General features: G+C 34.9%; 1 protein-coding gene across 1 annotated transcript in view; it reads right to left on the minus strand.

Moving 5' to 3' along the window:
- SCN1A (sodium channel, voltage gated, type I alpha subunit) overlaps positions 1–24,985 on the minus strand; it is a 162,648-nt gene that overhangs the window by 51,020 nt on the left and 86,643 nt on the right. The window contains exons 4-15 of the mRNA XM_011958029.1: positions 19,961–20,079; positions 17,803–17,892; positions 16,068–16,196; positions 13,853–13,944; positions 12,730–12,999; positions 9,215–9,278; positions 7,962–8,103; positions 7,101–7,307; positions 5,046–5,330; positions 3,667–4,047; positions 2,284–2,416; positions 1,218–1,456 (exon numbers count right to left, since the gene is read on the minus strand). Of these exons, the coding sequence (XP_011813419.1) occupies positions 1,218–1,456; positions 2,284–2,416; positions 3,667–4,047; positions 5,046–5,330; positions 7,101–7,307; positions 7,962–8,103; positions 9,215–9,278; positions 12,730–12,999; positions 13,853–13,944; positions 16,068–16,196; positions 17,803–17,892; positions 19,961–20,079 (2,151 nt within the window). The remainder of the gene's footprint in view (positions 1–1,217; positions 1,457–2,283; positions 2,417–3,666; positions 4,048–5,045; positions 5,331–7,100; positions 7,308–7,961; positions 8,104–9,214; positions 9,279–12,729; positions 13,000–13,852; positions 13,945–16,067; positions 16,197–17,802; positions 17,893–19,960; positions 20,080–24,985) is intronic.

Here is a 24,985-nt window from a genome sequence, read left to right on the forward strand (position 1 = left end):
GGGTTCACGCCATTCTCCTGCCTCAGCCTCCTGAGTAGCTGGGACTACAGGTGCCCGCCACCACACCTGGCTAATTTTTTGTATTTTTAGTAGAGACAAGGTTTCACCGTGTTAGCCAGGATGGTCTCGATCTCCTGACGTTGTGATCTGCCCACCTCGGCCTCCCAAAGTGCTGGAATTACAGGCGTGAGCCACCGCGCCCAGCCCAAGTCATCTATTTTTAACAGTGCTCTTTCCATTATACCAAACTACCTTTTTCTCCAGATTTCATATAACACAAGTACTGACAACATTTTGCCCATGAGCAGTTTTATTTCTCTATAAGCTTATTCCTATTTCCCTCAAATCAGAGTTATACATTCTTATCTGTTATTATACTAGGTGCATTACTATTGTCATTCTTTGTTATGCACATGAAAAAATAAATTTACTTCTGTAGCATAAATAGAACTTCAAAAATATAACTAATAAAATGTCAGTTGTTATACATGATGTTTCTGCTTTCTACCATCAAAAATCCTAAACTTCAAACCAAATATTATGGAAAATGCATATATTACTTTAGATAGCTCTTTCCTTCAGCAAATAAAAGCTAATATTCTTAAGTTGAGTTGACTGGCAAACATTTTAATAATTTATGTTTTTGAAGCACAAAAAGGAAAAATTAAGTGGCAACCTTCACCAAAAATGACCTTCATAATCATATAATACACAAAATGTACTGGAGGTTTTAAATAGTTCATGGTTTTGATATGGAATAGATGGATAAACAATACATGTACTACTTAGATCCTGGAAGAATAAAAGCTGGAGACATTTTTGAGTTGTTAAATTATTTCTTGCAATGATGATGACTAAGAAGGATAAAAGAGATCCACAATTTTATTTTAACCTTCTACAGTAAGGGAAATTGTAATAATATCTCAAAAAGTGTGTTCTTAAACTATGAGCTACTTCTGGATCTTGAAAAGTTATAAATATTGCTGTTGACTTTTCAAGTAGTGCTGTAGGCCTATGCCTTTTTCAGTTTTTGTGAGCACATTAAGGTCATTATTTTTGGCAAAAAGTAGAGTATAGCCAGCTAGATATAACTGGCATTTTGCGGAGGCCAGGAAGCATGAAGGGTGGTTGAAAGACTGCTATACACAATTAAATGTAAACAGTTTCTCAAGCAGAAAATTTGAAGACTAAACACATTTACCTTCCAATATGCTTACCAAATTTCCTACTGTAAGCACATTATTGAAATGGTCCGTCATTGGATAGTGCTCCATGGCCATGAAAAGGGTATTTAAGACAATACAGATGGTGATGGCCAGGTCAACAAATGGGTCCATCACGACCAGGTTGACAACATGTTTCACTTTTAACCAATATGGAGAACAGTCCCAGATTAAGAATATGTTGGAAAATTTATACCAACAGGGTGGGCATTTCTGCCTGGATTCTTCAAGTTCTAGATTAAAAAAAAAAAAAAAAAAGAACCATCAAAGGGTATATTTTATGCACACGCATTTATTTCATATCCACTAAACTTATTTTTAGTAATCAGCACATTTTTGTTACAGAGGCAACCTTTTTTGTACTTGTTAAAAAAAATACAAAGTTTACTCTAAACCTCCCAAGGATATTTCATCAGACACACACATAGAGGCCAGTTTACAATGGGTAGTTTTTTGCCTTATGCACTGACATTGTGGCTCAGTGCTTGGCCTCAAGTTATGTGAGTGGTCTTTCACATGAAGTCTCGATGGGAACATGGTTTAGGGTGGTGTAGATACTGTGTGCAACCCTATGTGAATGACTCTACATTTTCAACCTCAGACTATGAGAGCTAGAATAGGGATTGATGTGACCCAAGAATCATCATTTTAACTTGTTTTTATTTTGTGAAAATGAACTGCTCTTCCTCTACAATCTTGAGAGTACTTAGGATGAGGCTGAAAAGGGCTGTACTGCTGAAGTCTTAAACTAATGGAACAAAAAGAGGGTCACTGTGACTGATGAGATTAGAAACCCCTAACAGAAATGCTTTATTCTGCATTTTCAAAGAGTTGCAACACGGTTAGGAAAACATTCTTAGTCCCAGTATCACTGAGTTTAAAATAAATTGTTAAGGCTTCTGGAATATCTGAGTAGATATAACAAATAACAGTTCTTGAATTAGACTTACTGTCTTTTCATCAGAATGCACTATTTCCAACTCACAAATATATTTATTTGAAATGAGACAATATAAGTTTAGTGAAAATAATTGAAACAAAAATAGAATTTATTACCAACCTTCCACTGTATTTGTTAGAATGCTGGCTATACTCATTGCTCGTTGCCTTTGGGAAGGATCTTCTAGAAAGTCCATGGAAACATGGAAAGAACTTGACCTTCTCTTTCTCATTTCAGTTTCAGTGGTTGTTCCCTATAAAAAAAAATGCTAACGCGTTAAATGATTAATTTGAGCAATATGACAAGCAAACAACCAAGTGGTGACACAGTGAATTTCATGAAACACATGCATCATGCACTTTCATATTCAATTGGTGATGGCAGATATTTCTGACTTATTGTATCATTAGCCTGGAATGTTCAAACTGTTAACCATTTAGTCATACAGCAAAAACCAAGATTTTAACTTCCTGATTTCATAATTTTATAAAATATGAAACAATTTTAATATAGTTGATAAAACTCTTAAGAGATATATTTAACAGTTATTACCCTTATTTCTGAACTAATAGTAAAAGCCTAGTAACTTAAAAGTCCTACAAGTGATCAAGGCACTTGGTTTTTGAGAAGGTAGCTATTTAATTTTAAGGAAGTATCAATGATTGCAACACACTTAGCTGCCATCTTATTTTCTGGACACAAGATGTAGATGGTCATTGACAACACAAACTCTATGTTGAAAAGAACACACACATGCTGCATGGACAACAGTTTCATCCAGGGTACCAAAGCAATAAGTCATCTAATTCTGACTTAGTCATGCCTCCTCATGCTGATATATTTCCAAGTGAGTGAACAGTCTAAGAAGAGGCAGCATCTGTTTAGAAATTCCTCATCTGGGTGTACATCCACAAACACATAGCATAGCTTTGTACACAGACAATTATTTTATCTGTATTAATAATGTATTTGTGTCTCTTCATTTAGATTAATTTTGAGAAGACCTATATCAGCATTTTTTTAGTAAGAAAAATATGAGTACTAGGAGTATTAAGGTAACAATGAAGCTATCTACTTAAGCACAGTGTTTTTGAAAATCTAAACTAAAGCAGAGATATATTGAAGAATCCATTGGAAAGATTTATTATACACCCTTGACACTTAAACATGGGATCATTCATTTACTTTTATATCAGAGCCTTAGAGGATGTCCTGCTATCTAAATTCAGTGTGGGTATATAGCAAATCCTCCAACTGGAGGCAGTAATTATTGTGTCTAATTAATCCTTAGCACTTTCAGTAAGTCAATGCATTCAGGTTTGTGCAGGAGACTGTTAAGGTTTTAAGTTTTAGTTGGTTAGTCTATTAAAGATATTACAAGATGCAGGTGCATTCACAGCGTGACCAACCAGGAATCATTCTCAAGGTTGCCCTTCTGTAGAAACACTGGCTGGTGCAGCAATAATGGGCCAGCCATGCCTGAACTATTTAAAACTTCCTTACATTGTCATCAGTAGCTGGCTTATCTATTATCACCTCTGGCAGAAGCTGTCCAACAGGCGATGTAGGAACTGAAGGTCCACCAACCAAGGAAACCACACCATTGCAATCCACAGTGCTGTGCATCTTCCCATTCGCTGGAAACACTGCCAGCATCCGGGATGACCTACTGGTCTGACTCAGGTTGCTGTTGCGTCGCTCTCCGTGTCGTCGGGGCACAAACAAGGAATCTCTACGGCTCTCGTTATCCTCAAAGGTGCTGTGCTCATCATCTGCAAAGTCATTCTCAGATCCCACATCCTTTGCTCGCCCTCTAAAGCTGAAAAGGCTTGTTCTGCTATTTCGCCTTGGTGAAAATAGGGAGCCACGGATGCTCAACAAAGACTAGAAGTTTGAAACAGCAAACAAATAAAGCCATATCAATAGGGCCCTTTGAATGTGATTTCATTTTGCAAGATTAGGTAGAAGAAGATTTCAGCATTCATAACAGAATATGGCTCATACCTTTTGATTATCATTCTCATTTTATGTGCGTTCACATTAAATTAAATTATCTTGATAAAAGGTTTCTAGCCCTTGGGATTAAAGAATGAGGAGATAGATTGCAACCTTAATATATTGAAACACATACACACACACATATACACACACACACAAACACACACTCCCTGAACCACCATTTCTCAAGTTCAAAGGGAAATATCCTCAGAATATGGCAATGGACATGGTAAACATTCAGTGAACACTGGCACCATGACCTTAACAAGGCCACCTTGGTTTTCATGGATCTTGTCTTTCAAAAAAGTTCAATACTCCTCACGATTTAGTTTACTCCACCTTTCTAAAATCACTTTAATTATTAATTCTTTTTCACCTATAAGGCATCGTATTGTTGGAACTTGAAGTTCGTACTTCTGAAATTCAGAGCCATGTGCCTTTTGATCAAGTGTACCATGACTAATATTTTCAGAAGCACGCGTGGTGACTTGTAAAGAAGTTATGAGGAAAAACAACATAAAATCATAAAATAACCTAAGGACATTCCTGATCAACAATCCCCAGTTCCACATTTTTTTTTCTTAAAAGTGCTGAGGATCAGAAAGATTAAATGTCATTAGTTGTAGACAAATATCGGTGGACAGTATGACAATCCAGTTCTCCTGACTGTCAACTTGGTGTTATCTTAACTACACTGAGCTGTAGACTTTCATATCTGTGGAGTAAAATTTTCGCATAACTATGTGCAGAAGGGATAGGTTTAAATCTAGCACAACAGTGGTCGATTCAGTTGATAAAAATTCCTAAGTCCATTTTCTAATTCTCCCCCTCTCTCCCATGTTTTAATTTTCAACCGTGCATCAGTAAACTCAGCAGTGCCATACCTGGTGTGGGGAAGAGTACCTCTTTTCATATGTCAACCGGTTCCCTTCAATGGAGAAGCGAAAACCTTTCCTCCTGATGCTGTCCTCAGATTCAGATTTATGGAACTCATCCTCATCTTTCTCTTCCCCACCAGACTGCTCTTTCTGTTTTCTTTTCTTCCTCCGATTTCTTCTTTCCTTAGCACTCTTGGAACTCAACTTAGAGGCTTCAGATGAGCTGTCTGAGAGCCTGCCTGCTGCACTGGGCTCTCTGGAATGTTCTGAGGCAGTTGCCGTCGCTGCCTGCTACATTGAAGAGAAATAGTTTTAACATACCACCTGAATAGACTGTATCTTTCTCTGAAAGGGCTGAAGTATTTGCATGGCATTTAAAAAATATATTGAGCTGACTGAGGATCATCTCACAGAGAAGATTCTCAGCAAGTATAAGAGGAGATTTTTTTTTTTTCACCTAATGAAGGCTTTCAGAGATAATCTGGTTTTCTCCATGGTAACATTTATTATGTCTGTGTTAATGCCCCACAAACCACATATTCAAAAATATCCATCAGGTATCAACAAGAACACAAATTCATTACTTTTTAGATTTGATTTACTTTAAAAATTGCTATTTAATTAGTGTTGTTTTCTTTTCTCTGAAAAAGAAACTGGAGTATGGAAGAAAAGCTGATGAATTACTTGAAGTCCTATCTTCAGGCAGGGGAATGGGATAAGGACGTGAGGTCCTTTCTCTAGTTATTGAAATTGGTTTGTCCAATACCCTCAAAATGTCATTAATCACATTTATGGACAGTTACAAAATCCCTTTCTCACCCATCCACAATATCCAGAAAAATGGAGAAGGGAGAATCAATAGTTTCTGCTGAGCAAGATAAGACATCCAGTTTTCTAAAAACTGTCCCCACCATCTTTCAATCAGTACTGGTTCTTTTTTTTTTGGAGACGGAGTCTAGCTCTGTCGCCCAGGCTGGACTGGAGTGCAGTGGCACGATCTCGGCTCACTGCAAGCTCCGCCTCCCGGGTTTACGCCATTCTCCTGCCTCAGCCTCCCGAGTAGCTGGGACTACAGGCGCCCGCCATCTCGCCCGGCTAGTTTTTGTATTTTTTAGTAGAGACGGGGTTTCACCGTGTGGCTCAGGATGGTCTCGATCTCCTGACCTCGTGATCCACCCGTCTCGGCCTCCCAAAGTGCTGGGATTACAGGCTTGAGCCACCGCGCCCGGCAGTACTGGTTCTTAAGGGACATGTGGGCATGGAATAATACACTGCCTTTTGATTATAGCTTGTGCTGGTAGTAAGTTGACACTTTTTAATTATTATCATTGTTCCCAGGGTAACCTCAATAAATTATTTACTCTTGCATATAAATTAATATTTCTGAAACAACTTTCTTCTTTAGTAAAGACATTAGTTTGTTGGCTAAACAGAAAGATGAGAGAGATGGGAGAGGCATTTTATGATTTATCACACTGTGAGGTCTAACACTTCACTGTAAAACCAAGTAATCCTTTTTAGATGGTCAAGCTCTGTAAGATCGGTGACATTCATATGTCTATTGGATGCTGCTATATCAGAGATTGTTGTATTATTTGATCACTTCCTTACAAAGGAAATAAAGCACCCATGTTAAAAGCCAACGTATTTTTAGTTAAAGAAAAAAGGAGATTATGTTTAAGAACTAGAGGAGCAACTCTTCTTATGATAACCAATAATTTCTTGTTCTAAGAAAAGATGATTTCCTCCTAATATCAGTCTACTCATTGAATAAAAGTCTCTCACTTGAAAATACCCCAAAACAACATTTTCCTTTTGCTTTGAGAATCTTAAGATGATTAAAATAACATGAGAGAGTTCTATTGTGGCTATTACTATATACATCTTAAAATAAATAAACAAAATAATTAAACTAAATAAAGGTAAATGGATGATCAAAATATAGAAATCGTTATTAATTCCTCATATAGCCAGCTGCCTTTCGGTACTCACTTTCTCTTCAATATTTTTGCAACAATCAGAACAATAAAAGGTCAGTGCCATGAGACAGGGCATCTTTACCTGAGCTGCCTCCTGTTGCTTTTTAAGCTGTTCGATCATCTGCTGAAATTCGGCCTCTTTCTGTTCTGCTTCTTCCAAGGTGGCCTGATTCTGTTCCTCATAGGCCATGGCCACCACAGCCAGGATCAAATTTATTAGGTAGAATGAGCCCAGGAAAATGACCAACACAAAAAATATCATGTATGTTTTCCCAGCAGCACGTAATGTCTGCAAACAAAAATATCAGAATTATTTCTCAATATTATTTCACTAAGTGGTGGCTTCAACTTTCAGTTTACTTGTGTGTCTAGCAAAACTCAGATATAAATAGTAATTATGCTGGTCACAGCACACTGTACTTTTTTTGATTCTTTGTTTCTTTAACTTCAGCTTCTTCCTCCTCTCCTAGCTGATGCATTTGCACTATGATCTCTAGGGGAGAATTTTTGTATTCACCAAGAATGAAACAGTCAGTAAAATGCCATGGAGTCCTCCATTAAAGATCTGAGCCTTTAGGAAAGTCAAGGAAGACAATAAAGTTATCTTTCTATATCTGCTTCTTCATTTTCATTACCTCCCACCTGAGAGATAATATTTGAGGGGGTAGATAAGGCTGAAGGGAGAATGTGCTTTCTGTTCGGTACAATCTGTGTCTGAGAAGGGTAGAGAACAGGTTTTGAGTCAAGAAGAAATGGAAGAGAATTGTAATCCTTGGCATCACTCTGCTCAGTATGTGTTATAATCAATAGGATAGAGAAACTCAAGTCTTGTTTCAAGTTCTGCTCTTTCTACTATATTATCCTCTGGTTTTAATTTCATAACTCAATTGGTTTTCTTGTATACTTTTACTTAAATGGAGAGTGTAGCTCTTTAGTGTCTCACCAGTTGATAAAGATTTTCCCAGAAGTCCTGAGTCATTAGTCGAAACAAGGACAAAAAAGCCCAGCTGAAGGTATCAAAGCTTGTGTAGCCATAATTGGGATTTCTACCAGCTTTCACACACATATATCCCTCTGGACATTGGCTGCAAGTGGGGCAAAAGAAAGTATTACAAGTGGTTCTGCTGCCTTTTTACTCTGATACTATGCTAAAATATTGTCTAGCCAGAAAGATTTGCTATTTCAAAATAAAAGTTTGATAAATAAGTAACTAATCTATTTCCCAACTTCTGACTGCATATAGCCTTATTAGCTACTTGGTGTCATCATTAAAATATGGTGCAGCATTTCTAATAATATTTTACAAAATAACTTTTGTTGATAATTTGCAATTTCAACATCTCCATTTCATTTCTACTACTATGGAGACTCCAGAGTTTATAGCTCAATATACTTATCTAAAAGAAACAGCATTGTTATTACTATTACCCTAAAAAAGTAGGAACAGGATTACTCCTCTTTTTGCTGTTATATACAGTGGATATTTAAGAGATATTTTTCTCTTTTTTTATACTTTTATTTGAAGTTCAGGAGCACGTACATGTGCAGATTTTTTATATAGGTAAATGTGTGTCATGGGGGTTTGTTGTGTAGATTATTTCATCACTGAGGTATTAAGCCTAGTACTCACTAGTTATTGTTCCTGATCCTCTCCCTCTTCCCACCTTCCACACTCTAGTAGGCCCTAGTGTGTGCTCTTCTTTATATGTGTCCATGTGTTCTCATCATTTAGCTCCTGCTTCTAAGTGAGGACATGAGGTACTTAGTTTTCTGTTCCTGCAAAAATAGTTTGCTAAGGATAATGGCCTCCAGTTCCATCCATATCCCTGCAAAGGACATGATCTAATTATTTTTTATGGCTGCATTGCATCCCATAGTGTATATGTACCACATTTTCTTTATCCAGCCTATCACTGATGGGCATTTAGGTTGATTCCACGTTCTTGCTATTGTGAATAGTGCTGCAATGAACATACGTGTACATGTGTCTAAAAGTATTACTTCTTGTTTTACAAAACGTAAATCTTACCTAATATTTAAATAATCTCATACTTTATCAAAAACCTTACATATAGCAAATTAATGTCAATAAAATTAGTTGGCTGTTATCTTCAGTTTCTATAAAAAGAGAGAAAAGATATACATATGTATGTGTACACAGAAAGATACACAGATACACACAAATTATTGACTTACCCTGCATCAGAACTATTTCCACATAGTAGTGCATCTAGAAAACCCTCCAGGAAATAATGATATCCTGTTTGAAAAAAGAAAGTCATATGATGAACATTTGCATTGTTAAAAACACCAAAATGAGAACAGGAAGGTCAGGTTCTTCTTTTAAGTTTGTTGAGTAATTTTAAACATACAATTCATTCAAAGGCATAAGTATTTGTCTCTTCTCCCTCCAAATTCTAGATATTCTATCTAGATACTTTACAGTGCAAAGTATTTCTTCATTATGAAGGAATGGCATTAGATTAGATACAGTGCAAAGATACTTTACAGTAGATACTTTATAGTGCAAAGTATTTGCATTAGATACTTTACAGTGCAAAGTATTTCTTCATTATGAATGTAAATTTAGTGACAATGACAGGTACTAACACAATGTTTCAAAAAGGTATTAGCATTTGTCCACCACTCTCATGAAAAAAAATTCATTCAGTAAAAATAGACAGGAATGACAGGAATTCGTTTTCTCAAAACAGCCACATATTTCAAAATAAAAGAATAGTATATTTTCTGGTCCTCTCTCCTATATTTTTAACACTATACATTTTAATAATTAAGTATAACTTATATTCTCACAGTTTCCAGAATATAGGCAACTTATGGTAAAATATGCATAAACCATCTCAACAACTGAAATGAAAGCAATTTTAAAAAGTCTTAAGTACTAAAGCTAAAATAATGACTATAGGTGAACAGAACATTATCTCAAAGATTCCCATTTCTTGCAAACTCCTTTGCGTCTTGCAACATCCATTTCTTCTGTAACTTTTTCCTTGATATTTTCAACTTTCTTTCCACTAAATGTTGTCAGAATTAAGAACTCTCCTCATTGTGCTACCAGTAACACATATATACTTGAATTATTCTTATAGTGACACTCCTATATTGTAATTATTTATTTACAAGTATTCCTCTTAGAAAGTCATGATCATTAATTACTTCTATATTAGTGTTTGTTTGAGACTGGGTAGTCTTTCTGTAAAGTTTACTGAATGAATAAGTAAATAAAAGACAAAAAGAGGAAAACATGAAATTAAACAATCAATATTGGATTTTGTAAGAAGATATATTTTCTAGATGTTAAGTTTTCTGAGGAATTTACTCCATGCATAGTTCCGTACAGTACACAGAACCACATAAGGAAAAATATCATTTTTGTTTCTAATATTCTGACTTATTTGAACCTAGACAGGAAAGTTGACATAGTATTTTCTAACTTTCAATTAAAATTAAACAAAGAGAAAGGACTATAATAGTTTATGGATGAATTTTTGGTATCTCATATTTATAAATGAAGTTTTGCTCATTAAATTCATGATCTAACCTTAATGATCAGCCTTAACCTGAGGAAAATATAATTTTTCAGTTATAATATTTATCCTTAAATTTAATAAACTTAATTCTCTATTACTTTCAAAAATGAACCACTTTATTTATATTTGCATTTGCTTTAAAATAAGAATCATAGATGTTTAGAGCTGAAAATGACCTCAGATATTATTTATTTTTTCACTTTGAGTATTGGAAAAATGCAGTCCAATACATTTTCCCTAGAGAGAATAAATCCTAAATAACCCTCATAGTCAGTATTTTGAACTTAGATAAAACAAATAAACAACAGATTTCAGGGAGTTGGTGATTGAAGTTGACCTATGGCATCATATCAAATGAATAAGGAACATTGGTGTATTGCTCAGATACTGTTCTTAATCTAAAGATTAACAACTAAAGATTTAAAACTAAATCTAAAGATTTTCAGCTGTTTGTAAATTATTTATTAGTATATCACTGAATGTCATGGAAGAGTTCATTTGTATCAACCCAAGGTATTTTCCAGATTTATAACTATAAGAAGACACTGATTAGTATTTGCTTTTTAAACTATGCTATCATTACTTTAATAAATATCGAACAACTAGTAACTTTCTGTAATTAATTCTGTTTGTTCCACACAATCAGTCACTGAAGTTTTCTTTCTTTTTTTCCAAAATATTATTCATCACCTTAAAATAATAAAGATATACTATATTCAAGAACATCTAAAAATCTAAGTTGTATAGGTTTAATGTTTTTCCTTAAAAAGGACTTTTCCTTTTCTTATTAATCATGTTCTAACTCTCCTTGCTTTTGAAATATCACTACTGGCAGATTCTAAAATTAAAGAGAGAGGAAACTTACACACTTTTTATTGTCACTTTCAAAAGAGAAAGGATATTAGCACAATTATTATTATTTCTGAGACAGAGTCTTACTCTGTCACCCATGCTGGAGTTCAGTAGCACAATCATGGCTCACTGCAATCTTGACCTCCCAGGTTCAAGTGATCTTCCTATCTCAGAAGATCTTAGTAGCTGAGACTATAGGTAAATGCCACCACACCCAACTCATTAAAAAAAAGTATATATATATATATAGTAGAGAAGGGGTCTCACTATGTTGCCCAGGCTGGTCTCAAACTCTCAAACTCCTGGCCTCAAGTGATTCTCCAGCCTCAGACTCCCAAAGTGCTAGGATTATAGGTGTGAGCCACTGCACCCAACTAACATTTTCTATTACTCTCTCCTGAAGCTTTATTAACTGTAATTTTTTTCTTTTTGATGTAATACTACTTTTCAAATATATGAATGAGATTTCCTTTTAGGTATCACTTTATTTCCTTAAGATAACAAAATAATCTATTAAACTATAACACTCTGAAGCCATGTGTTATCTCCATTATTTTCCCCAGTGTACTACAAAGTTTCTGATACATAAGAGCCATTGTATAATTAGTGTATAATGAGTTACATTTGCATAGTACTGTAGAATTCACAAAGGGCATTCACATGTTTTATCTCCTTTGAGTATATCAATTACCACAGGAAACAACCAAGGATACTAGGAAAATTCCTTCTAGCTGAATTCTTCAGCCTTCCAAATGATGATAAAATAGAAAATGGCATTGAGGAGTCAAAACTAGAGTAGTTATGAACAAAATTGTTAAATGTATGTGTAAGCCATTGATAAGGTGATTAACAAAATTCTTTAAAATTAGTTCCAGAAATATAAATAATCTATTATTTAAAATCCAGAGGATAGAAATACCAAATAAAATATAATTTTAAATATTGTTAAATAGTTTGATTAGGTAATTTTCTAAAAGATGACCTCTTGTTATGTGATCATTTAAAAACATTTTCATGCCCAGATGGAAGGCACATTAGCAATGAAAAGACTAAATATACATAACAGTAATTCTTTTTTAGAGGGTGTTTTATTTATTTCATTAGTTTTAAATTTTAAATTTTAATTTTTGTGGGTGCAAGGTAGGTGTTTGTATATATGGGGTAAATGAGATGTTTTGATACAGGCATGCAATGTGTACTAATCATGTCATGTAAAATGGGATATTCAGCCCCTCAAGGATTTATCCTTTGTGTTACAAACAATCCAATTCTACTTTTTAAGGAAATGTACATAACAACAATTCTTACTTGAATCTTGAATATATGACTTCCAGTCAAACTCAAAGACAGTTTCATTTATAAGTGTACCATTATAATTCACAGTTATATTCTTTTCTATACTATGTTCCTCCAGGGAAGCATTGGTGGGAGGCCATTGAATACATTTATTCCTCAGGTTGCCCATGAACAGCTGCAGCCCAATTAGAGCAAACACGCTCAGACAGAACACAGTCAGGATCATGACATCAGAGAGTTTCTTCACAGACTGGATCAGGGCTCCCACAATGGTTTTCAGGCCTGAAAGAAAGAAGTCTATTACTATGAAGACTTAACACATCTGAAATAATAAAAGCTTCACACAATTTTCTTAAAAACATAGATTTCATTCATAAATCCAAGAATGTTTGCAATGCTAATGGAGAAGCAACACTTCATGGAAGGGGGAAGAACTTCTGAAGATGAATTCCAGAAATGTAATGATTTAAACAATGTAATGAAGATTCATATGCCATTATGTCAAGATAGAGTAATGGAAAGTTCATGTTCTTCATGGAGCCTACATTAAGGAAAGGGCCTTGTCTTTTTCCTTTTTGCTATTGAAACTTGCCGCACATTTTCATTAGGGTCAGAGGTCAGTTTTATGACAAAATACCTGAATAAATATTTTTAAATTCCTATTTATAAATAAGAAATAAGAAAGATTTTGCTGTACAACGGAAAGTGGTTTGCAGTATAATTGTGCCTTAAGATAATAAATCCCTCCATGCAGACTCACACTATTTTTTATTATCTTATTCCCTTCTCTTTTGTTAGCAAAAAATTTAGAAGATTTGCATTGTATATACATAGTCATTAATGACTCTAATGAATAAGAAATTAGAGATTGGTACATTTAAAAGGGAGCAAATTCTTGATAAAATTAACATGGTGAAAAAACAAAACAAAACATGATATTTGTAAGTGCAAATCACCTTGACCTCAAATTACAGTATCTCACATAAGACACTGTTAAACTCCAAGGCTGATAAAACGTATGTCTAAACAATAAGAATCATTTTCTTTGAAACATTCTATAAAACTGAATGTCAAGCAAAGAGAAGGATGCTGAATCATATGATGGGTCAGTCTCATTGTCTAACCTTGCTCTCACCTGGAATGACTGAAATTGTCTTCAGTGCTCGGAGAACTCTGAATGTTCTCAATGCCGAGACATTGCCCAGGTCCACAAATTCTGTGACGTACCTGTAATAGGGAGTTCACACACAAACACAATAACAGGATACAAAGAAAAAGCTGTAGGTACAAGGAGCCTATGCTTTACTCTAATCACTTCTTACCTGGAATTACAGAAATAGTTTTCAAAGCTCTCAAGACTCTGAAAGTGCGAAGAGCTGAAAAATTGCCTAGGTTTACAAATTCTGTTACAAACCTGTAGAATTAAATCAGAGTTATTCAAGATTTTAGCAGGATTTATATTACTTGCATGGGTCTTTTATAAAGACCTTCTTGGTGATTTTAAATGATAAATATTGTAAGTGGCAAATCAGGAATTAGATTTCATCACTAATCCTTTGTTCACATAATTTAAGGCCATTAGCTAAATGTAAACTTCATACAGTAGGCGCCATTGTTGTCACTTTGGAAAGCAATACAACCAACATCATGTGTAACTTGTAAAAAGAAAATAAATCTTGGCTATGGTTTAGGGTTTTAGTTAGAAAAAGATATATGAAATCACCCAACAGAAATTTGGGCATGAAAAGGCGGATTGCCTTACTGCTTTTATATATGAGATAAGATTTTCCCAGTGTAACTTTTAAATAAAAGTTAAGCAAATTAAGAACAATACTTTATGAGGGTCCAGTGCTGCCCTATTATTATTGCCATTTTGATTTTTTTTTTTTTTTTTTTTTTTTGAGACAGAGTCTCGCTCTGTCGCCCGGGCTGGAGTGCAATGGCCTGATCTCAGCTCACTGCAAGCTCTGCCTCAACTACTGTAGTTCTCAACTACTGCAAAGCCTTCATACCATAGTGAAATCCCACTTAGACCTTTGTTGCGCTAATTGAAATGGTTTACGCCATTCTCCTGCCTCAGTCTCCCGAGTAGCTGGGACTACAGGCGCCCGCCACCTCGCCCAGCTAGTTTTTGTTTTTGTATTTTTTAGTAGAGACGAGGTTTCATGGTGTTAGCCAGGATGGTCTCGATCTCCCGACCTCGTGATCCGCCCATCTTGGCCTCCCAAAGTGCTGGGATTACAGGCTTGAGCCACCGCGCCCGGCCGCCATTTTGATCTTAAGAAATGGAAGTCCTGGTATAATGGAAGTCCTGGTATGTCTTCTTTTGAGCTGTGGCCAGAGAACCTGGCAAAGAATTGGTTCATCCTGATCAGATAGGAAATTACAACCAGACACTCAGTATTTAGAGTCCTGAGTATATCAGTGCCACGTCTCCTGCTCCTCTCCACTACATCACAACTGTAAGAGGCCAAAAAATCAGCTCCTGAAGGAAGGGTGAGGGTAAGTGTTGTTGGGCTGCCTCTTTCTATGCTCTACTCTCACTAAGTCCGGAATGGTTTTCTGTGATTTGTCTGGTTCTCTTCCTGAGGAAGTCTGCGGCTAGAAAAAAAAGCATGGGGGTGCATAAACTGTGCATATTACTGAGTGGATATGAATAGGCGATAAGGATAAGGAAGTCTATGTTGAGACTAAAGAGATGAAGAAAACCATAAAAGGAAAGAAGAAAAGAAGAAAGAAAAGGGGTCAGGAGAGAAACAGAAAGGCAGAGAGAATGTACTCCTCTACAGGTCTTAGAAATCAGTACTTTAATATATTAAAAACATAATATTTCAAGTATCTTCTTTCTTCTCTTAGTTTGATTTGTCAGATCATTTTGATGCTAGTAGATACTTACTTTTGATTATTCTACCAAACCAATAAAAGAAACCGTGTGTAATATGAGCAAGGTCATTGCAAATTTGTGTAGCCAATAGAACTGTTTTGTGGCTATAATTTTCAAAGTGATTTTCACAGATGTATTACAAATATGCTTGTGTTTTGATATTAGATTGTGTGTGTTCATATGTGTTTGTGTATGTGTGTTGTGCATGTGTGTGTGGAAGAGTGGTGTATGTGAAATTTTCTGACAGATGCTACGTGTGAAAATTGTAGTTTTCAACTACTGCAAAGCCTTCATGCCATAGTGAAATCCCACTTAGACCTTTGTTGTGCTAAATTGAAATCCAGAGTTTGAATGTATGAATCACACCAAAATATTCTACAGGTAAAGCAAGCCTATTCTTAAAAGCATAAGCACTGATGGAAAACTAAACTATGTTCTCTCTTAAAGTTTCAAAAAAGGCACTTACGCAAATGTAATGACAGTGAAATCGAGCCAGTTCCATGGATCCCGAAGGAAAGTAAAATCTTCTAAACAGAATCCCCTTGCAATAATTTTTATAAGTGATTCAAAAGTATATATTCCTGTGAAGGTGTATCTGAAAACAAGCATCCAACAAATTTGATAAAGTAACAGTGTTTTTTCATAGCATACCAATTTCTTATCACTCTATCAGCAGAATAGATGAATACTAAAAAACAAAACTAAGCAGATGGATTTTATTTTCATACAAATAAAACATAGCCCTAAATTTAAATTCAACTTTCTAACACACAAAGAGTTGTTTTGTAAAGTGTCTTAAGAGTAGTGTGAGAAATACAAGGTATATTAAATCTATCTAGACATTGTCTGAAATGTCTTGGTATTTACATAAATAAACATAGTCTCCTCAGAAATATTTAGTATGTTTACATGATGGAATAGCCAATCAATACTATTGCAGAAGCATGAAATGATTTCCTTTTAGGGAAAATATCTCAATTTTAATGGCGTTCTAAGAATGAGAGGGAATTGACAAACTAGTATGTCTTTTTTTTTTTTTTCTACAAAATAATTTAACTTACTTGGAATAAGGACTTCTTTAAAATCAAAGTAAATATTTCTAGGGTTACAAAAAGTAAACATTTAATTTAGAATAAAATTCTTGTGATAATTCAGAAACTTAGGTGTTTCCAAAGTTTAAATCTTCTACTCAGAAATTGGGGTGTGAGAGTGGCATAAAATCACAAAAAAAACTAGGGCAACGGAAAACCTGTGGGGCCTTCCATATTAACTTCAATACTTAAAATTTTTTGTATATAAAATTTATTATTTTCTTCAAAATGTCACTTTTCTTATTGGTTTCAGCCTGGAAGTGTCTAGGAAAGGACACACGCTTGGAAATAGGTTGGTGCAAACATTACCTTCAACTGAAGGTAACGGCAAAAACCACAATTATGTTTATACCAACCTAATACTTCTGTAGTTGTTACAGGTCACCAGCTGTATAGTAACAGGCACTACAAATAGGAAGTGTGGGCAGGTGAGCTGCTATGGTTGGAGTAAACCAACTTCAGTTATCACAAATCTGGCCTCTCTGCCTCGAAGGTATCCCCAGAACAGAGACACCAACAGTATAGTTAGTAATGCTTCTGGTTTATGAAAGCTCTACAAAAAGTTCCACTTCTGTTAGTTTAGTCTTCAGTCTACCGAATTTTCAAGTTCTACAATCCTGAAACTTTGGATCATTTTTCAATTTGTTGGTGAACACGCTTGGGACTATATTGACCCGACATGAAGTGAATGTGCCTGTTGGAAATGAAAACTTTGTGAGGTTCGATATGGCATTTGTAACTAACTCTTTTTGATTTTCGACTCAATGAATTTATCTGGAATTTAACTGGAACCAAGGTCTACCATAGTGGCTCTTTTCTGCAATTGCTTTGACCACATTTGGTTTGGCTACTGTAGATTTTAAAGAAAAAGGAGTAAATGTCCAAGAGTGGTGGTCTTCTGGTAAACACCAGGTACAGGTGAAAGAGAGTAATAATCAGGTATAATGCCAGCAGGCCTGAGGGCCAATGAACATTGTCCTCTTGCTGAGTAATTTTGTCTAGAAATGACTTTAATAAAATGCTCTTCAGCTTTATTTTTAAAACTACAATAAGACACAGTTTCAAACTCCCAAATGTATATATGTTATTAAAAATATAAGTTGAACTTACTCTACATTCTTTGTCCAATCAGGAGGGTTACTCATTGTCATAAACACACAGTTTGTCAAAATAGTGCACATAATTAGCATGCTGAATAATGTAGGTTATTGTTAAGGAACGCACAAAAGAAAATCGAAATCCAAGTGTTATATTACAAAAAGCTAACATTGAAAAGCCCAAACTGCAGCTTAGGCAAAATTCAGGGATAAATGTATTGTGGTCAAGTCATCTAATCTCTTTAAATTTCAATTTCTGCGTGTGTAAAATGTGGGTAATAATATCACCTTCACTGAGTATTTGTATAGATTAAATGAGATAATGTATATAAAAGCATTATATCAGGATAAGGTGTTGTTTTTACAACTATTATTAAATCAATATATTCATCTCCCAGAGAACTTCCGTGGGAAGACTATTTTTGTGCTACCTGGAGTTGCATAGTTTTTCAACAGAAAGTATTGACTTGAGCTCATTCAGGCAAATAAACTAGTAAATTGTTGAGGAAGACCACTTATCTGCAATATTGTAATTTCTTAAACACATCTTATCCAACATAGTTCAATGCATGAAAACAATTCGTAGTCAAAGTACGGCACGATGCTAATTGTTCGGCTGCTCTATTTCGACTGAGTTTATACAAGTGCAGCAGCATTTGATAACATTAAAAGTGAGTATTCTTGAAGACTGGCACTTAACATGATGGGAATGTAATTAAAATTCAACATAGCAAAGTGATGTTGGCCAAGTGACTCAACCTCTCTGTGCCATTGCCTTGTATCTCCTCCTACTTCTCTACAATGGAGCTAATAATATACTCATTTTGTAATGCAATCATTTTTACATGCAGATTAAATGAGTTAATATATTGGAAATGCTTGGAACAGTCGCTGTGCATAAGTAAATATACTCTAAGTGGTAGCTAAAACAAATGAACAGACATAACAGAATTATAAAACTGAAAGGGACCCTAAAAAATTAGTTTTATCACTATATTTTAAAAATCAGGGAAATAAGGCCTTACTAAGCTCTAGAGGAATTAGATAAAAGGCTCAGGACTAGAATATAAGTTTCCTGCATTAAGATCCAATATTCTTTCCACTATAGTTTACTGCCAAAACAAAAATTTTCCATAATTGAAAAAGAAAGTTTTCATCAAATGACCACATGATGGCACTACAAATACAAACTGGGATAAGGAAACTTCCGTAAGTGTAAAAACCCTGATCATATGATTTTTATGTTTCAAATCTTTTAATTTTAGTAATAGCATATTTATACCACTAAGAAATTTCTTGCTATCATATTAAAATTAGAATGGGTTTTTAAATTTTAGAATCCTTTAAAAAATAGTATGAGCTTATGATAATTATAATGGTCTTTTAATATCTATTATTGTCAAAGCTATCAAACAAGATACACTCAGAAATGAATTGTTTTGCTAAATTGATCAACAAATGAATGTAGTTGTGGAGTCCTTTTTAACACCAATGGGAATCATGAAACCAAATCCCTTAAGACCATTTGGAAACATATGCCAACTTCTCTCATTAACTTCCAGAGTCTTTACTAAGCAATCAGTTTTGCATGGCAGCATCATAACTCATGACTTGAATTTGAAATTCAGCCAACATTCCAGTACTTCCTTCACAAAAATCAGGAAATTTCAAGAATTAACTAAGTACTGGCCAAAGACTCTTGACATTCTCTGACAGAAAATATACTTAAAGATTTATTCTAAGATACACTGAAGTGTTTTATATCATAACTATGGATAAACTTGGGTGTGGAAGTAGATTTTTCTGTTATTATATCATTGCTCACTGCAAATTCTACACCATCACAAACTTTGTATAAAGATGGTAAAGGTAAATATGGTTATCTTACTTTAGATTTGCAGGATTCAATACATATAAGTGTTTTTAGACAGATAACAGAAGTACGTAAATATATGTTTATACATAATATATAAAATGTTAAAGACTGAATGTTTCAGTAATGTGTATGTGATTAATGAACTTTAAGAATGAGGCTTATATGACAAAGATGCAAAATGAGAGTGATGAAAACTATAAAATATGGACATTTCCCAACTTAATTTGATATTTAGCTACAAAGTGCTTACAGATTATGTACAAATAGTTAATATTAATCACTTGAAAAAGGATATGAATGTACCAAAATCTTAATAGCTATTTTCCTAAGAGGATTGAAGGGAGTTAAAATGTACAGGGCAGAGGTGGCACTGAACCGGAAGATGGCCTTCCCTTTATTCAATACTATAAAAGTCTGTAAGACAGGAACACAACATACAAGTATGAAAGTATAAACCACTTAAACTCTGTTATCTACTTTCTGTTACTTGTCATAGTAAATTATTCTAAAGTTAAATGAGAAAGCAGCACAATCACAATTTCTAATGTGCACCATGAAAACAAACTGTCACTGGATCTCTTCTTAATTAGAGAGGAAATCCAATGATACCACTTACCTTTTACCTGATACTTACCCTCAAGGTTATTGTACATAAGACAATTAGCCAAAATAAGTCATTTATTTTCTTGATATTTTAAGTGTCTGAGTTAAATGAAAGTCTTAAATGGGTGCACATTTCATTTCATTCCAAAAAACTTAAGGCACTACATTCTTTTTATAGTGATTTCAGCTTTCCCAATTCAAATATCTTGAAAATTAATCCTGTGGAGTGCAAAATCATTCAATAGAACTGATACTATTTTTGAAATAAAGATTGTTTTTACCATCTATCCTCATAAAATAAACATTATCACTCTCTCCATAATAGAAAATAAAAACAGTCATCATCAAACCCACTCTTGGGTTAGATGGATGTAATCCAATAATTGATTTCCGGAGGCCAGGTTCCCTGGAGAACATCCGTTGACCAGGAGTGCTAAATTCTGTACTGGGATTTCTGAGTTAGCCGACATATTGAATTCTAATCCCAATTGACTTCCTATCTTACGTGGTGCTTTCTTATCACAGAGGAAAAGTTCAAAGCTCCTAAAGAATCCAGGATCCATGAATGTGAATGAAATTCCTTCCAAAAATTAGACTTATTTGAGATCAATTGGCAGTGGGCAGATAAAACATTAAAGAAGCAACATGCAAGAGTGTAAAAAGAACTCCGGCTCAGTGTTTCCCAAGGTGCTTACTTATACAGACAGAGCCAGGGAGAAAGCCTCTCTCTCTGTGAAGAAGATATTTGTGGAAGGAAATTTTAAGCATCTTCATTTTAAATTCACCCATTCTTCAAAAGCTCTCTTTTTTAAGCCTTAGGATGCATATGTGCACAGATCATGTTATGATATAGCAAGCATTAACTTTATGTTTGTTTTCTACTAAGAATCTTTGATAATAGTTAATTGTCTATAGTCTTAGCTCATATACAGATTTCCCCTATACTTGCAGGATTTTCTACATTCAAGTAAAGCAAACCCACCCTCCCACCCCTCTACCCGCTAAATATTTATGGAGTTGGTTTTTTAAAATTAAGCACTTTCTGTCTGGTATGGGTAGAAGTGTCCTAAACTGGCTGTGAAAGTACGGTCCCCCAACTGGTACTGGTTAAGTAGAGATACGGAGAGTCCATGTTTAGAAATTTGTAAGGCAATTTGACCAATTAATGTTATGTCTGTTTAATAATAAAAAAGTAAGGGGATGTTGTTGTGGGCCTGTTTTTCATTTCAGTTTTCTAGAAATTAATTTTTACTTCATTTTATAGAAGAATAGGGACCTCACCTCCTCAACAAAGTTTGAGAAGCACTGCTCCAAGTCTCAACTCTGCCTGCATTCCCTCTATCATCTTTGAAGGAATATGAGTCCAGAAAACAGATAGAACTTTACCACAAAGTCCATTTGAAGGAAGGGAGAATTTCACCTGTGCTTTCTAGAAGAACAATCACCTGTGTCAACAATACTTAGTCCTCTTTTTCTCTGATTCATTCAGGGATTCTGTCCCTGAATGACATTGTGAGATCATCGTAAACCTGAACAGACTTGTGCAATGCAAATGCCTTTACCGTGGGGAATATGAGCACGTAAGGACACAGAAAGGTCCAAAGTGAGCTAGCTCAGGACTAAATATGATTCACCTTTCAAACGCACTGCATATACTTCCTTTCCCCCAAAATATGCTGAGTAAAATCTGATAGAAATATTAGGGACTGAGACGGCCGGGCGCAGTGGCTCACGCCTGTAATCCCAACACTTTGGGAGGCCAAAGTGGGCAGATCACCTGAGGTCAGGAGTTTGAGACCAGCTTGGCCAACATGGTGAAATCCCATCTCTACTAAAAACAGAAAAAAATATTAGCTGGGCCTGGTGGCGGGTGCCTGTAATCCCAGCTACTTGAGAGGCTGAGGCAGGAGAACAGGAGAATCGCTTGAACCCAGGAGGCGGAGGTTGCAGTGAGCCAAGATCGCACCACTGCACTCCAGCCTGGGTGATGAGAATGAAACTCTATCTGAAAAAAAAAAAGAAAAAAAGAAAAAGAAATATTAGGGGCTCAGGTAGGAGAACCAGTAAAAATATAACACAGAATGTATATTTTTTAAAATAAGAATGTCTTCATTTTTAAAGCTAATTTTGAAACAAATACTAGTGATACAAAGAGATCATGAGAAAGAAATGACAATCCATAGATGGCCTAAATCATGGGCTGGAGTGTGAGGATAATCAAGATGGTACTGTTTGTACCACCGTGGATAAGGAAAATAACCAGGCTCATCCTAAGGAGACAAGACCATACTTAGAAGAAAACACCTGTGATGCTGGCTCCTCGGCCACTGTTCAGCCCAAACCATGACCAGAGGTAATAGATGACCAAAACAAAAGAGACAGACAAGGAGTGGAAAAGTAAAAAGAAAAGCTAGAGATCTAAAAGAAGGGAGGGGGAGTATTTCTGCCCTGAGTACTAAAAAGTAAAAGAGGCAAGATTCAGAAACCAAACACAAAAGGGTCCAAAAAGGGAGTCGGCCTAGAAGTAAAAAGAGCGGAGGATTCTAGACAAAAATAGGGGAAAGGTGGGGACAGAGATAAATCTGTAAAAGGACATAAAATTACAGCTAGACAGGAGGAATACATTCTAGCTTTCCACACCACTGTAGGATGACTGTAGTTAACAATAATTTATTATATAGTTTCAAATAGCTAGAAGGAAGATATTGAATGTTCCCAACACAAAAAATGACAAATGTTTGAGATGATGGATATGCTAATTACTCTGATCTGATCACTATACATCATATGTATTGAAACCACTATATGCCTCATAAATATGTACCATTCTTATGTGTCGATTTAAAAAATAAGATAAAAGGAGGCAGAAACTTAGCAAGGGTGAGTTTAATGAAACCAAAGCACTCCCAATGCTTATATGTGATTCTAAATCTAAAAGTCCTTTGACATAGATGAAATTAATACTTTGACACAAAAGTTAAAAACAAATGGGCATAATTATCAATTGTTCAAGCCTTAGATGAAAACATTTACTGATTTTACAGTGTATTCACTTTATTCATTTATAAAATTTAAAGAATGTGTGGAAGATTATTTTGTAACAAGATTTATAAATGCAATGGAAAACACTTGCAAGTTGAATTTATAAATGGAATTAGTAAGGTTTTACTGACAACGGTATTTGTTTTGCTTTAATTTTTCATAAGACATACTGTTGTGCAAGACATCCTTGCTACCCAGGAAGCTAGCAATAAGGCCAACAGTAAAGGACCAGTTTTCATAGGATTTCTTCTGTGAGAACTCCACTTTTCTCAGATTGAAACATACATGCCTATGTGCGAACTTCATAAATGTAGCTTTAAGGTGTTGATGGATTTTAAAAGCCTTCCAATAAAGCAAAAGTACCCAGACATGTATAGCAACCCAATATGTATAACTTTAAATATGATAGCACTTTCATGTCAGAGTGGTTTCATCTGGAATGTCAATTTTATTATTTGTAATTGATCTTATGTCTATTTCCTCAACTGTCTGTATCTTATCTCCTTGTAATTGCTTATACAGCCAAGAAGCCAATCATTCAGTTTATAAGTGTTAAGAATTAATAAAAGGATACTTGTTTCCAAGGACTCTCAGATACAACTTTCTCGCACTAGTGGTATTGATGATATTTGAAGGGAGGGAAGAGTCTGAAGGAAATATTGTTTACTTACAACAAATACTTAAGTAGCTCTAGAGTTTTCAAATATATAGATATTTGCCTTCCCTGCTATACATATAAGAAAGGGCTCCAAGAGGGAAGAGTTCAAAGACTAGCTAAGATATTGCTGTACCTTAAACTGTATAAACAAATATTACGTAGCTTTATGAACTATTAAATTGGGTGACTTTTTAAAAACTTTTTAAAAGAATGTATTGGTTAGCTTATTATAGTGAAGTATCTTAGCATCCTTTAAATCTAATTAGTTCAACAAAGATTTCATTAATACAACTTATCAGGAAAAGTTGTATTCCATTAAGTCATTTGAATAAAAAAGAAACAGTTCAAAGTTGATGGTGGAGGAGAAAAGGTTTATACAGTAGTATCTAGCTGGAAACAAACCTCTCTTTACCACCCAAGGTTCATAGGAACATTGACATGACTGGCTCCACTTACAAGCGGCAAGACTTTGTGGTTTAGTACAATTCAGGCACGCCTATGATTATTCTTAATATTTGTCCTTCCGTTCATTTGTTATAGGGCCAAAACAAATGCTTTAATTGCAGTTCTACAAATAAATAGAATTGTTCGAAATTAATAGCATCATTTTAACACATGGATAATTTTCTGTTTCAAAACAAACTTTGAAGGATGGCATTGTGACTGAGGTAGCAAGTAGATTTTATATATGAAAAATCACTTTATGGACTTATTTGCAGGAATGTAACATTCATACAATAGGGATTGTTGTACCTTGTCACTTATGTCTTTATATACAGGTACCAACGTTATTGAGCATATATACAATAAGTTGGTAAGTATGTATGAGCATTGCAGACATCCGGAAATGAGCAGGGACCTAGTTTAGGTCCAATTGTTAATTTCAATTGATTTCAATTCAAAATACATGTATTAACTGTTCAGTACAATATTTGCAATGCCCTGTGCTACTGTCTAAAGAGAAAACAAAGATACATAGGTTATGACACCAAGACATTTATAAACTAGGAGATTCTC

This window comes from Colobus angolensis, unplaced genomic scaffold, assembly GCF_000951035.1.
Source record: "Colobus angolensis palliatus isolate OR3802 unplaced genomic scaffold, Cang.pa_1.0 Scaffold456, whole genome shotgun sequence".
NCBI classification, from domain to species: domain Eukaryota; kingdom Metazoa; phylum Chordata; class Mammalia; order Primates; family Cercopithecidae; genus Colobus; species Colobus angolensis.